This window comes from Pipistrellus hanaki (genome assembly GCF_964339955.1).
Source record: "Pipistrellus hanaki genome assembly, chromosome: 1".
In the NCBI taxonomy this organism is placed as follows: Eukaryota; Metazoa; Chordata; class Mammalia; order Chiroptera; family Vespertilionidae; genus Pipistrellus; species Pipistrellus hanaki.
This window is the reverse complement of record NC_140503.1, coordinates 140013842-140027639: the sequence shown is the minus strand read 5'-3', so window position 1 is coordinate 140027639 and position 13798 is coordinate 140013842. Positions and strand designations below refer to the sequence as shown.

Sequence of the window (13798 nt, the reverse complement as noted above, 5' to 3'; positions counted from 1 at the left end):
CAGTAGGACGCCAAGTCACCCCAGGTGAAAAATCACTGCCCAATCTTAAACTTGTGACTAGAAGCTGCAGGCATTTAGCCATGCTATGCGACAGGTAAGGAGAATGCTGCTGTCTGAGAACAATTCTGCCTGGAGTTTTTTGTTTTGTTTTGTTTTGTTTTTGTTCGTGTGTGTGTGTGTGTGTGTGTGTGTGTGTGTGTTTTCGAAATACATTTTTAATGATTTCCGAGAGGAAAGGAGGAGAAAGAGATAGAATTAACGATGAGAGAGAATCATTGGTCAGATGCCTCCTGCATGGCTCCCACTGGCCTGCAACCCTGGCATGTGCCCTAATCGGGAATCAAACTGGTTCATGGGTGAGTGCTCAGCCACTGAGCACATTGACCCGGCTCAGTGGATAAAGCATCAGCCTGCGGACTGAGGGTTCCTGGGTTCAATTCCAGTCAGGGCACATGCCCGGGTTGCAGGCTCCATCCCCAGTGAGGGGTGTGCAGGAGGCAGCCAATCAATGATCCTCTCTCATCATTGATGCTTCTGTCCCTCTCTCCTTCCCCCTTCCTCTCTAAAATTAATAAAAATATATTTTAAAAAACAACAACAGAAGAACCAGTGAGAGAGAAAGAAGCTTGGTGAAAAGAATGACAATGAAGAGAATACTGGATAAGTTACTCATTCAAAGAATGAAAATGTATGAAGTATCTGTTAAATTACAAGCCTTGTTTTAGGTACTGGTTGTCTAGATCTAGGAGTGAATTTAGAAGACAATCGAAAGAAAAATTGGAAAAATTGAGTCAGGGAAGTAATGGAGTAGGATGAGACAAATGGGGCAAGAAGAATGCAGGAAGGCAGTGACTAACTCCAGCAACTGACAGCATTTTGTCCTGATACTCCCCTGGAGAGTCCGTAAATATTCATATTTGCCACTTACATAAATAAAACATTTATGATCTGATGACAATTTAGATAGATTTAAAGACATGCACAATATTGTCTACTGTCACAGAACCACCATTTCTATCACCTATGTCCCTATCCTCCTGTCTTGCCAGACTGGATTTATGTTTTGCCTGTGACCTGATGCATGGATTCGTACACATTGAAATTAATTAGAAGATGGCCAACAAGGGGTCCCTTGGGCTGGCCTGTGGGGATAGGGCTGAAACTGGCTCTCCAACATTCCCCAATGTATGCACTTGTGTGAGGTTTGGAAGGAAAGAAGAGAAGGATAATATGAGAATACTTTCAAAGACAGTGCAGGGAAAAGCAGTCTCTGGGGTAGACATGCGTTGGCAGCCTCTGAATTCTTTTTTTTAAAAATATATATATTTTATTGATTTTTTACAGAGAGGAAGGGAGAGGGATAGAGAGCTAGAAACATGGATGAGAGAGAAACATCGACCAGCTGCCTCCTGCACACCCCCCACTGGGGATGTGCCTGCAACCAAGGTACATGCCCTTGACCGGAATCGAACCTGGGACCCTTCAGTCCTCAGGTTGATACTCTATCCACTGAGCCAAACCAGTTTCGGCCCGAATTCTGTGTTCTTACATAGCCACCATCTGCAGTGCAGGGTGCTCTGATGTGACCAGTAGTCTCCTCGCCCCTGGATAGCATGAGGTATTTCTGGGTCAGAAAAGTGGCGATATGCAGCCTTGAAACCAGAAGCTTGGCACTGACCCAGAAACTTCTATTTCTCCAGACCTTTCAATGATACGTAAGTGTCTAATTCCCTGAATAATTCACTGATACCCTAGATGTTCCCTTTTCTGCTTGGAATATTTAGTGTACTTCCTGAACTGACCCCTGGAGGATACAAGTGGAATTACAGATTTTGTTGTGCTTTATTGCTTTACTAGTGACCTGATGCATGGATTTGTACACATTGAAATTAATTAAAAGATGGCCAGCAAGGGGTCCCTTGGGCTGGCCTGTGGGGATAGGGCTGAAACTGGCTCTCCAACATTCCCCAAGGGGTACTGGATTGCAAGACTGCAGTTCTTGGGTGACACACCCTGGAATCGGGCTCCCTCCTCTCTGGTTCCGGGGTGCATCACCCAAGAACCACCACTGTCAAGTCACTGCAGCTCAGCAGCTCCTGTGTTGAGCGTTTGCCCCCTGGTGGTCAGTGCACATCATAGCTACCTATCAGACAGTTGCATATATATATATATATATATATATATATATATATATATATATATATATATATATTTCCCCCCCCCAGGGCTCCTTTCCTGCCCATTGTCCTGAGCACAGAAAAAGCTGAAAGCTGGATCCTTTGTTTGGAACAGACAGAGGACTGGACTGACCTTCAGAGAATTCACTCAGGACCTGACAATATTTAGAATATGGAAGAAGTTATGGCAGGCAGCATTTGGAACATGTTATTCCCTGCAGTGAAGGAAAAGGAGCTGGAGCAGTGTGTTCCCTTTGGTGTTGGAATACAGGGGCACAGTAGACTGCACCACCAATAAAACTTCAAAGTTGATCTCCCCATTCCCTCAAATCTTAAATGTAGTCCTGGCCAGTGCTGCTAAATGGTTAGAGTATAGCCAAACATCAAGGGGTATTGGGTTCAATTCTCAGTCAAGGGCATAGACCTGGGTTGCAGTTTCTATCCCAGTACCAGTCAGGGCTCATGCAAGAAGCAAGTAGTCAATGTCTCTCTCTCTCTCTCTCTCTCTCTCTCTCTCTCTCTCTCTCTCTCTCTCTCTCTCTCTCTCTTTCCCTCCCTCCCTTTTCCCTCCCTCCCATTTTTTCTAAAAGGCAATGGTAAACTATACTCAGGTGCCCTAGCCGGTTTAGCTCAGTGGATAGAGTGTCATCCTGCAAACTAAAGGGTCCCAGGTTCAATTCCAGTCAAGGGCACATCCCCAGGTTTCAAGCTTAATCCCATTGTGGGGCGTGTGGGAGGCAGTCAATCAATGATTCTTTCTCATCATTGATACTTTTTAAAAAAATATATTTTATTGTTTTTTTACAGAGAGGAAGAGAGAGGGATAGAGAGTTAGAAACATCAATGAGAGAGAATCATCGATCAGCTGCCTCTTGCACACCCCTCACTGGGGATGTGCCCGCAACCAAGGTATATGCCCTTGACCGGAATCGAACCTGGGACCTTTCAGTCCGCAAGTCGATGCTCTATCCACTGAGCCAAACCGGCCCTGGCTCATCATTGATACTTCTATCTCTCTCTCCTTCTCCCTTTCTCTCTGAAATCAATAAAAACGTATTTTAAAAAAAGAAAAGAAAAGAAAAATATACTCAGGTGGATATGAAATATCCTGAATAGGCAAACGTATAGAGATAGAGAGTGGACAAGTGGTTTCCGGGGGCTTGGGGAAGGGATGTGTAAGGTGACTGCAATGCTGCCTTTTTGAGGTGATGAAAACGTTCTAATATTAGACCATGGTGATGGTTTCACAGCCCTATAAATATACAAAACAGCAACAACACTGTACTGCAATGCTTTAAAGGGGTGAGCTTTAAGATGTAGGAGCTAGAGCTCAATAAAGCTATTAAAGAGCCGTCTTCCTTCATGAAAGCCTCACTAAACAAAATCACAGGGCAGTGCTGGCTCATGGGAAGGCTTATACCCTCTGCAATAGATGGTGACAATTTTCATTTTGCCAAGATGCAGCGTTTTGTCCCTTTAAAATTGTTTCTACTTCCAGATCCAAGAGTTTGCCTTCTTAATTCAAAAGGCCCTTACAGCTCGGCTGGTGTGGCTCTGTGGTTGAGCATCAACCTATGAACCAGGAGGTCATGTTCAATTCCCAGTCAGGGCACATGCCTGGGTGTGGGCTCAATCCCCAGTAGAAGGCATGCAGGGGACAGCTAATCAACGATTCTCTCTCATCATTGATCTTACTCTCCCTTCCTTTCTAAAATCAATAACATGTACATTTACTTTCAAAGATGAAGCTGGTTCTTAAGTTAAATTTTTCTTCATCAGGATTAAATGACACAATGCTTCCTTTCTCCACCTTCCATCCTTCCCATCACAGAACCCATCCCTTCCCCGGGAGTACAGTGGGCAGCTCTAGTGGCCACTCAATCCAAACAGAGCAAATTAATGTGTTCTTGGGTTCTGACACATGGGCATTAAAGAAGAGGTCACTTTCTGCCGGGGTTGCTAAGCTAGTAGATTTTTGGGGCTGATTTCTGCACATGGAGAAGCCAAGTAGAAATAAGCAGAGTTAAGAGAGGAAGCATAGAGTCTGGACTACATTGTTTGAGCCCCTGAATCTAGCTGCCTTTGAAATACACTAGATCTTTGAAATACACGAATCTATAAATCTCCTCTACATTTAAATTGGTTTAAATTGAGTTTCTCTTACATTCAATGAAAAGAACTCCGTGTTCCTTCACTCTCTCCCCTTCTCCCCAAGTTATGTGGCTGGGGTAGAATGTTATGGAAAATAAATTGTTAAGGCTAATTGAAAGGCTCAGCGATTATTATTGGATAGAAGAAAGGAAGAAAACAATTAGGGAAGCAAAAAGGTAAGAGAAAGAAAAGGAAGAAGGAAGGAGAGAGAAAAGGGGCTCTTTAGTTGAAAAGGAATGAAAGATAAGAGACTTATAATTTTATCACATATCAACATGTGAAGGGAAGGAATTTTCTAGTTGTCTTCCAATATTTGCATGGACAATTTTTTTCTCCACTTTAAAATGGAGAAATAAAAAAATAAATAATGGCCCTAGTTACTGAGATCAAAGTAAAAGCCATTATCATGCAAACAAAGGCCATCAGTCATTGATGCTCCAGGGCCAGATGAAAAACAAGTGGACCTGCTCCTGCCCCAGTGAGAACCGGGGTCAGAACACAGGATCGCAATGGTGAAAAGCAAACCCGAGCTTATGTAGGAGGGTCCAGATTACGTGAAACCTTGAAAGTTAACCTGGGGGGTTATAGACAGTTAAGAAAAGTGTCTAGAATGCTTAGCTTAGTTAGGAATTCCAAAATATTGCTGCCTCGGCCTCCATTAGGTTTGGCTGAATGGCCTGTGAGAGCCTTAATCTGACACTAGCTCCCTCATGCTAGTGCACACCCTGGACAGCAGCCTGCAGGGTCACAAGAAAATGCCAGTCCCCAATATGTCTTCCCCAAAGCCTTGTGCTCAGCAGTCTCCCCTGCCTCCCAGGACTTTCCCCTTGTGTACCCCTTAGATAAGACCCCTGTGGGGCTTACCTACACCCTGCCCTTTAGTTTGAATTGGCTAATTCCACCTCAGCCCAGGATCCCAACAAACCTAACAGAGCATGTTCCCCAGGTGTTGCCTCTCTCTGTCTTTCCCTTGGTCTCCCCTCTTGGCCCTTCAAAGCGTGTGGTGTGCCTCCGTGAGTAACAAAGTTTTCTATTTCAATTTCTCTTGGTCTGTTGTTGAACTGCACCTCATTATCCAGCACCCTCTGCTCCACAGAGCAAATTTAATTTAACAAAGTCATATAAGAACGACTAAATCTGTGAATAGAGAAATAATATACTGAAAACAAAGACTTTGAAATACTAATTTGATTTTTTTAATGCAAGGTGGATAGAAACAGAACCAAGTAGATTTTCTTTCTAACTGCAAAAAAAGGAAGGAAGGAAGGAAGGAAGGAAGGAAGGAAGGAAGGAAGGAAGGAAGGAAGGAAGGAAGGAAGAATGAAACGATAACAACAATGAAAAACACCCCAAGCTTACATCCAGTGCTGAAATACAAAAGCCTAAGTCAAAAGTAAGTGTGCCTTCATCTTCTATTTAGACCATCAATAAAACATAAAACAGAACTGATATAAACCAAAAATAATAATATTTTGAAATAAAGAAATGGGGGGGGGGGAATCAAATGTAAATAGCAAAGCAAAGCAATTTCCAAAGTAATTTGCAGCTCCTTACTGACTGTGGAAAAAGCTCTTTTACTAGATTAGCCTCCACATATTAAGAATTAAGAACAGGCCATCAAGGTGTGTGCGCTCGCCTCGCCTTCACCATGTCTTCCCACAAGACTTTGAGGATCAAGAGGTTCCTGACCAAGAAACAAAAGCAGAATCGGCCCATTCCCCAATGGATTCGGATGAAAACTGGTAATAAAATCAGGTACAACTTGAAGAGGAGACATTGGAGAAGAACCAAACTGGGCCTATGAGAACTCACTCATGAGAGATGACTCACATATTTATGCTGTATCCAGGTTGCCTACATCTTTAAATGATTGAAAAGATACTACTGTCTGGACAGTTGGAGCATTTTAATTGGAGAATTAACGGACTTGTGATTTTGCTCTATTGATTTTTCCCCCCTCCTGCAATAGTAAGATGGTTCAGTAATAAATGTGAGAAATCTTAAAAAAAAAAAAAAAAGAAAAAAAAAAAAGAATTAAGAGCAGCCCAGCTGGTGTGGCTCAGTGATTGAGCCTCTCTCTATGAGCCAGGAGGTCACCATTAGATTCCTGGCCAGAGCACATGCCCATTTGCGGGCTCAATCCCGGTGTGGGGCATGAAGGAGGCAGCTGATCTTCTCTCATTGATGCTTCTATCTCTCCATCTCCCTTCTTCTCTGAAATAAATTAAAATATATTTTAAAAATAATAAATACATATTAAAAAAAAAAAATTAAAAGCAGAAATATGGCGGAGGCACCTCGTGTGGGGACCGGCGGCTGGAGCAAGGCTGTGCATGGGGTGAGTGTTCTGGGTGTCAGGGGCTGCAGCCAGCGAGTCTCCAGTCCCCATCGCTGCGGGCACAGAGGCCCAGCGCCGCATGGAAGCGCAGCACCAGCGAGGAAAGCTAACGGCCAGAGAGCAGGTCATCTCTTGCTGGACCCTGACAATTTTGTTGGGAGTGACATGTTTGTGGAACACATATGTGCAGATTTGGGAATAGCTGCTGATGAGAATAAGTTTCCTGGAGATAAGGTTGTCACTACACAGGGCCAAATCAACAGAGGACTGGTTTAGGTCTTGAATAAGGGTTTTACCATTTTTGGAGGCAGTCTGTCAGGAGCACATGTCCAAAAGTTCTGCAAAAGCATCCATCAGGCCATGACATGGGGTTCCAGGGATTGGACTGGATGACTCTGGGGGAACACCGGCCCAAGAGGGAGTAGAGTCTTTGGCCGACTACACAGACATCTTTCTGAGGAACGTCATGGCATTGGGAGTCACCCCTCCGGTTTCTCCCATCCTGGGCCCATGAGCTGGTGGGGCTGTCTACTCCTTAGCCCTAACACACGTTCATGGCAAAGGACACCTCCTACCTGTTCATCACTGGCCCTGATGTTGTGACGTCTGTCACCAGTGAGGATGTGAGGCAGGAGGAGCTTGGTGGTGCCAGGACCCACACCACCATGTCAGGTGGGCCCACGGAGCTTTTGAAAATGATGTGGACACCTGTGTAACCTCCCGGAGTTCTTCCATTACCTGCCCCTCAGCAGCCAGAATCCGGTTCCTATTCGTGAGTGCCATGACCCCAGCGACTGTCTGTTCCTGAGCTCAACACAATTGTCCCTTTGGGACCTACCGCAGCCTTCACCATAGTGAATATCACACATTTGTTGTTGATGGGAGAGAATTTTTTAAGATCGTGCCCAATTATGCCAAGAACATCATTGATGGTTTTGCAAGAAGGAATAGGAGGAGGGTTGGAATTGTTGGCAACCAACCTAAGGTGGCTTCAGGATGCTTGGATATTAATTCTTCAGTGAAAGGGGATTGTTTTGTTTGATTCTGTGATGCATTCATCCTTCCAGGCCTGGCTGGCGTGATTCTGTGATTGAGCATTGACCTATAAACCAGGAGGTCATGGTTTGATTCCCAGTCAGGGTGCATGCCTAGATTGTGGGCTCGATCCCCAGTGGGGGGAGGGGGACATGCAATGGTCCTGTCTCATCATTGATGTTTATCTCGCTCTCTCTCCCTTCCTTTCTGAAATCAATAAAAAATACATTTTAAAAGAAAAACAAAAACAAAATGACATTCCATTCATCACTTTTGTTGATGTCCCTGGCTTTCTGCCTGGCACAGCACAGGAATACAGAGGCCCCATCCAGCATGGCGCCAACTTCTCAGCATTTGCTGAGGCAACTGTGCCCAAAGTCACAGTCATCACCAGGGAGGCCTATGGTGCTGCCTATGATGTCATGAGCTCCAAGCACCTATGTGGTGACACCAGCTATACCAGGCCCACAGCAGAGATCGCAGTCATGGGAGCAAAGGGTTCTATGGAGACCACTTTCAAAAGGCGTGAGAATGTGGAAGATGCTTAAGCAAAATATATCAACAAGTTTGCTGTCCTTTCCCTGCAGCAGTGAGAGGATTTGTGGATGACATCACTCAGCCTATCTTGACACGTGCCTGAGTTTGCTGTGACCTGGATGTTTTAGCCAGCAAGAAGATACAACATCCTTGGAGGAAGCATGCAAATATTCCATTGTAAACCCATCAAAGGAAAATAAACCAAGAGCTGATTACCTCCTGGCCATTTGAACTCATCCCTTCCTTTTTGGCAATCATGAAACCACTGGATCTAAATAACAATAATTACTTGGAATGCCAAGTTTATTAAATTCTAGAAAGATTTCATTTGTGCCATACTACAAAATTATTTGCTTTGTTAAAAATGTTAATCAATTTTAAAAAAGAATTAAGAGCAGCCTCTAGTGGCAGGTTAGGGATTTTACAAAGTGACCTTACAGAAACCAAAATGCCTCTTATTTTTTTACTATAATTATGCGCCCTATTTTGACTGCATATATGATGGTAATCCCATAAGATTTTAATGGAGCTGAGTATTTCCTATCGCCTAATGATGGCATAGCTGTCTTTTTAAAAAATATATATTTTATTGATTTTCTACAGAGAGGAAGGGAGAAGGATAGAGAGTTAGAAACATCGATCAGCTACCTCCTGCACACTCCCCACTGGGTATCTGCCCGAAACCAAGGTACATGCTCTTGACCAGAACCGAACCTGGGACCCTTGAGTCCACAGGCTGACGCTCTATTTACTGAGCCAAACCATCCAGGCAATGCCATAACTGTCTTAAAGTCATAATGCAACATATTATTCACATGTTTGTGGTGATGCTGGTGTAAACAAGCCTACTGTGCTGCCAGTCATATAAAAGTATAGCATATATAAGTATATGCAGTACATAATTTTTTATAATAATGTGACTGTTATAAATTTATGTATTTACTGTACTAAAACATATATATACTTCAATTTTATAAATTAAAGTTATCAGGGAAACACTGGTTAATAATTATATAATTTTCCGGTGTACCCGGATATAATTTGTGTGCTCCTCACACAAGTCTAGTTTCCTTCCATTACCATGTATTTGACATCCTTTGCCCACCTTGCTCTCCCCACCCTCTTTTCCTTCTTGTAATCACCATTCACTTACGACATTAAAAATTTATTTTATTGATCAGAGAGGGGGGGGGGGCGAGAAAGAGAAACATTGATTTGTTGTTCCACTTATTTATGTATCCATTGGTTAATTCTTATACATGCCCTGACTGGGGATTGAACCCGCAACCTTGGCATATCAGGATGACACTCTAACCAAACGAGCTACTTGGCCAGGGCTACTACATTCTTTATTGTTGTTTTAGAGTGTACTCCTTCCACTTATAACAATAAAAGCTTGTTGTAAAGCATCAATGTAATGTTATGCACATTACATTGATGCTTTACAAATGCAGCCTCATACACCGAATTTACCATATCTCTTTATTGCATAATTATCTCTTGTGTTTGATTTAACCTCATGTTGTTTGATTAACTTAGGATAGCCTAAGTGTACGGTGTTTCTAAAGTTTATAGTAGTGTACAGTATTGTCCCAGGCCTTCGCATTCACTCACCACTCACTCACTGACTCACCCAAAGCAACTTCTAGTCCTGCAAGTTCTGTTCTTGGAATGGGCCCTATACAGGTGAACCATTTATCTTTTATGCCACATTTTTACTGTACCTTTTCTTTGTTTAGATACTTATCATCGTGTTATAGTTGCTTACCATACTCAGTACAGTAACATGCTGTACCAATTTGTAGTCTGGGAGCAATAGCCAAACCATATATCTTACGTGTGTGCCATTAGGCACACAAATTTGGGTTATACCATTTAGGTTGTGTAAGTGCACTCTATGTTGTCTTGCACAATGATGAAATTGCCTAATGATGCATTTCTCAGAGCATATCCCTGCATTACACAGCTCGTGACCGTATTTGCTCTGAGCAGAGAGTACATTTCATCCAAGGAACTCAAGGAAGCTCAGAGCCAAATCAATTTTAACCATTATGTGTAATCTCACCACAGCTTGAGTGTTCTTAATGCTTATAGTTTATTTTGTGTTTTTTTTTTTTTTAATATGTGTAGTTTTAAAAACAACCTGAAATTCTTTATGAACAGAGATAGGCTATCAACTGAATAAGCCATTATCTGAATCATGGAGATGATATGAGTATTTTATTATAAGAAAGAAAGAAAAAAAAACTGGCAAAAACCTAAATGAAGACATATAGGTTTGAGGAACTGAAATCCAGCTGCCCCTTAGGCTTTCTGTCTGCATAGGAGCGACCACAAGTAGAAATGTTTTGAGGAAAATAGAAATATCTTCTCCACTCAAGAAACAGTGGATTTACCTGAATCTCATCGCATCTTTTCAAAAGGGGCCCCTTCCTCCAGCAGGGCAAGAAAAAGGCTGGACTATACCAAATAAATATGTTTTTCATGTACACCCCTGCCTTTCAGTCATTCAAACCCTTGGTTTCTAACCACTTAAGAAATGAAAGATGAATACGTAAAGAATTGAAGTGTTCTTTCTCGCCAGTTATTGCTATAAAGACAAGGTTACCGTGAATAAAACTCAGAGAGTGCTCCTGGGAGGTAAGGTTTGCCACAGGGATGGACAGCTCTACTGCTGGGGCACAAACGATGCTCACGCGACACCCGTCTACAGGATGGATCAGAAAGCGCGGTGAGCGTCCAGGGAGGGGCTGGCATTTTTAAAGTATCCCCAAACAGAGTCACTGCCTCAGAGAGGACGTGTAGAGTTTCACAGATCCTCGCCTCTCTGGGCTTTTCACCAGGCTCGGTGTGTGATGGCGAAACCGCAAACCTCAGGCGCCTTCCTGGGGTGGAACACCCTTCCTTGTCCTCTGGAGCCCCAGAGGGTGGCCTCCGCTTCTTCCAGGGCGGCCGCCAGGGGTCGCGCCTTCGCCCTCCGGGGCCATGCCCATCCCCACCCCCAGCAGCCGCCGGCCGGTCGCCCGGGTCACAGCGCGCCCCATCCACCGCCATCCACCTTCACCCACCTCCATCCACCTTCATCCACCTCCAGTAACCTCCACCCACCTCCACCCACCTCCACCCACCTCCATCCACCTCCATCCACCTCCAACCAAGAGCCAGACAGGCCCAGAGGACCAGGGAGAGCTTGCCCGGGACAGGGGGCAGGGAAGCCCCCGCAGTGCCCTGCGCGGACCCAGGGACCGGGGAGGCGGGCGGGCCGGGACCTGCCAGCAGGCTCGTCCCTTGCCTGGACTTACTCACGTCTCCATGGAAATCCTACTAATGGTTCCTTTACCTGAGAAAAAGAGAGTGGAAACAAAACACTTTTACACCATGATGGGCCCCTTACTCCCACGAGTTCCTCCTGAAATTATTTCAAGGGAGAGTGACTCCTAAAACAAGATTACCTTCTTTCACATAATTAATAAAGTCACTTAATTTTTTTTTAAAGTTTCTCCGCTTGTCTTTCACGGGTGCTTTCAAGTAATTTAATCTAGACTATACTTTATTTATTAAAATGTTCTACCTCCTGCTAGGAGTGCTGCAGCGATGAATTAATATTTGCTGAGCGCTTGGGAGGTGGAGTTACCCGAATATTATTGGGACAGAGAAAAACGATAACTCGGTGGGATTGGTAGCCGGTGCCATCTGCTACATTAACTGAGATTACATTGTACAAAGGAATTGCCTATTCAGGCCAAATGGTAGGGTATAGCAATAATTACCCAGGTAATTTAGATTTCACAGAAAATGGATCCCTGCTTTGAAAAAGAGTGAATCTCCTGGTGGATTCTGTTGTGTTGTGTCCCATTCTTGTTGCCATATTTAATCTAATCAGGTGTGTCAATCTAATCACCCATGCAACTTCCCAATTTCAACTTCTTCCTGTGGTTTAAAATGAGTTATTTTAAAACCAGGTCTGCCTTTCGCGGCGGTCCCAGGATTTGACTTTATATTCAGGTATAATGACTTCAATAAAACTCCAAAGAATTTGAAAATATTTTTAGATCTGTATCGTTGGTTGCACATCATTTCTGACCGGAAGAGAGGAATAAGGTCGATGATGTCTTAATTTTTTGAGGTATATGGTAGCCAGAGCAAAGACAGCCATCACATCTAGAATTAGATTCTAATTAAACTTATTCCCGTCATAACAACTATCAGGACAATTGCTTTAACGCCCTCACTAAACTTTGCTAATGTTAACATGGCCATAGCCCTCAAAATAACATGGTTCCAAATGGGTTTCAAAAGTAAATCTGAAGAGTTTTACCAACAATTTTTTTCAGAGCAAGGTTTTTCATGTAGTGTTCTCAAATATCCAGCAAGCAGCTCTAACCAATCACTATGAAACTTCCCTGTATTCAAGCACAGAAAACATTAAAATGTAATATCACAAACGCAGGCCAGACCACGATCATCAACCTAATAGGCATCATCATTTATATCATTTATTACATTACTCAGTGCAGCAGTGCCAAAAAGTGAAGTAATATTGTGAATTCACTAGAGGGAGCAATTCTTTTTAGTAAATTAGTGTTTCTTTGCTTAGCTCTAAACATCTAGTAGTTCTAAACTACATACTTCGAGAGTAAAAAAAAAAATGCAGAATTCATGAGAGAGGTCTCAGGGAAGATGCAATGTCATTCCAAGGTTTGTTTAGAGGTTTTCTTTGAAGCATCTGAGGAGAAAAGAGAGCTTGAAAACACAAGCTAGCTTATATCCACCGTAGGAATACTCAAGCCGGACATCTATCAGCATTTCCACTTTATTGTGGCTTTCACACACTTGCCCTTTGAGCAGAAGAAATACTGGCACAACATCTAACCCATTAAAAGTTCAACAGCAAACACTGTCACAATAGCTAGATTCCAAGTGTCCAGAATAAATGCACATAAACTCCAGATCCAATTGAATGAAGATACTTATCCCAGTTAGTAACGTAAGTGACAGATGTGCAGACCTATTCATATTTCTGCTCTACATTTCTGTTTTTTAGTTGTTAGTGACTCACCCTCAACAATTCATTTAGATTTGCATCCTACTTGATATATTTTTAACCCTTAGGGTTTAGCCAGAAAATACTTTTAAACAAAATGAATATGGAATTAATAAATAGTATTTATACAATTGCACCTAATTTTATTAAGTCTTTTTAATTTTATTTTTTTCCATCATCATGTATCCCCTCTATGCCCTCCTCTACTTTTACCTCCCCCACTCCTGCAATCGCCACACTGATGTCCATGTCCATGAGTTCTCTCTCTCCTTTATTTTCTTTTTTATTCAATCCCTCTGAGCTCCCCCACCTCCCATCGCCACTATCAGGGCTGTCTGCTTGCTCTCTATGTATGAATCTTTCTCTATTCAGTTTGTTCATGAAATTCCACATGTAAGTGAAATCACATGATTGGCTTATTTCACTTAGCATACTGTTCTCCAGGGCCATCCATGCTGCTGCAAAGGGTTAAGTTTTGATCCCCTGTTAAATGTATTTAATAATATAGATTTGACC

The 13798-nt window shown here is 42.9% G+C and overlaps 1 protein-coding gene and 1 pseudogene across 2 annotated transcripts; both read left to right on the top strand.

The window, feature by feature from the left end:
* Positions 1-5958: 5958 nt before the first annotated feature.
* LOC311631424 (large ribosomal subunit protein eL39-like) lies at positions 5959-6274 on the top strand. The gene has a single exon (XM_084901549.1). The coding sequence runs from the start codon at positions 5977-5979 to the stop codon at positions 6130-6132; it is 156 nt and encodes a 51-aa protein (XP_084757675.1). The 5' UTR covers positions 5959-5976; the 3' UTR covers positions 6133-6274.
* A 338-nt stretch (positions 6275-6612) lies between these two features.
* LOC311620984 (propionyl-CoA carboxylase beta chain, mitochondrial-like) lies at positions 6613-8454 on the top strand (annotated as a pseudogene). The gene is made up of 4 exons: positions 6613-6628; positions 6687-7123; positions 7230-7744; positions 7959-8454. The product of its transcript is annotated as a propionyl-CoA carboxylase beta chain, mitochondrial-like (transcript).
* Positions 8455-13798: the final 5344 nt, after the last annotated feature.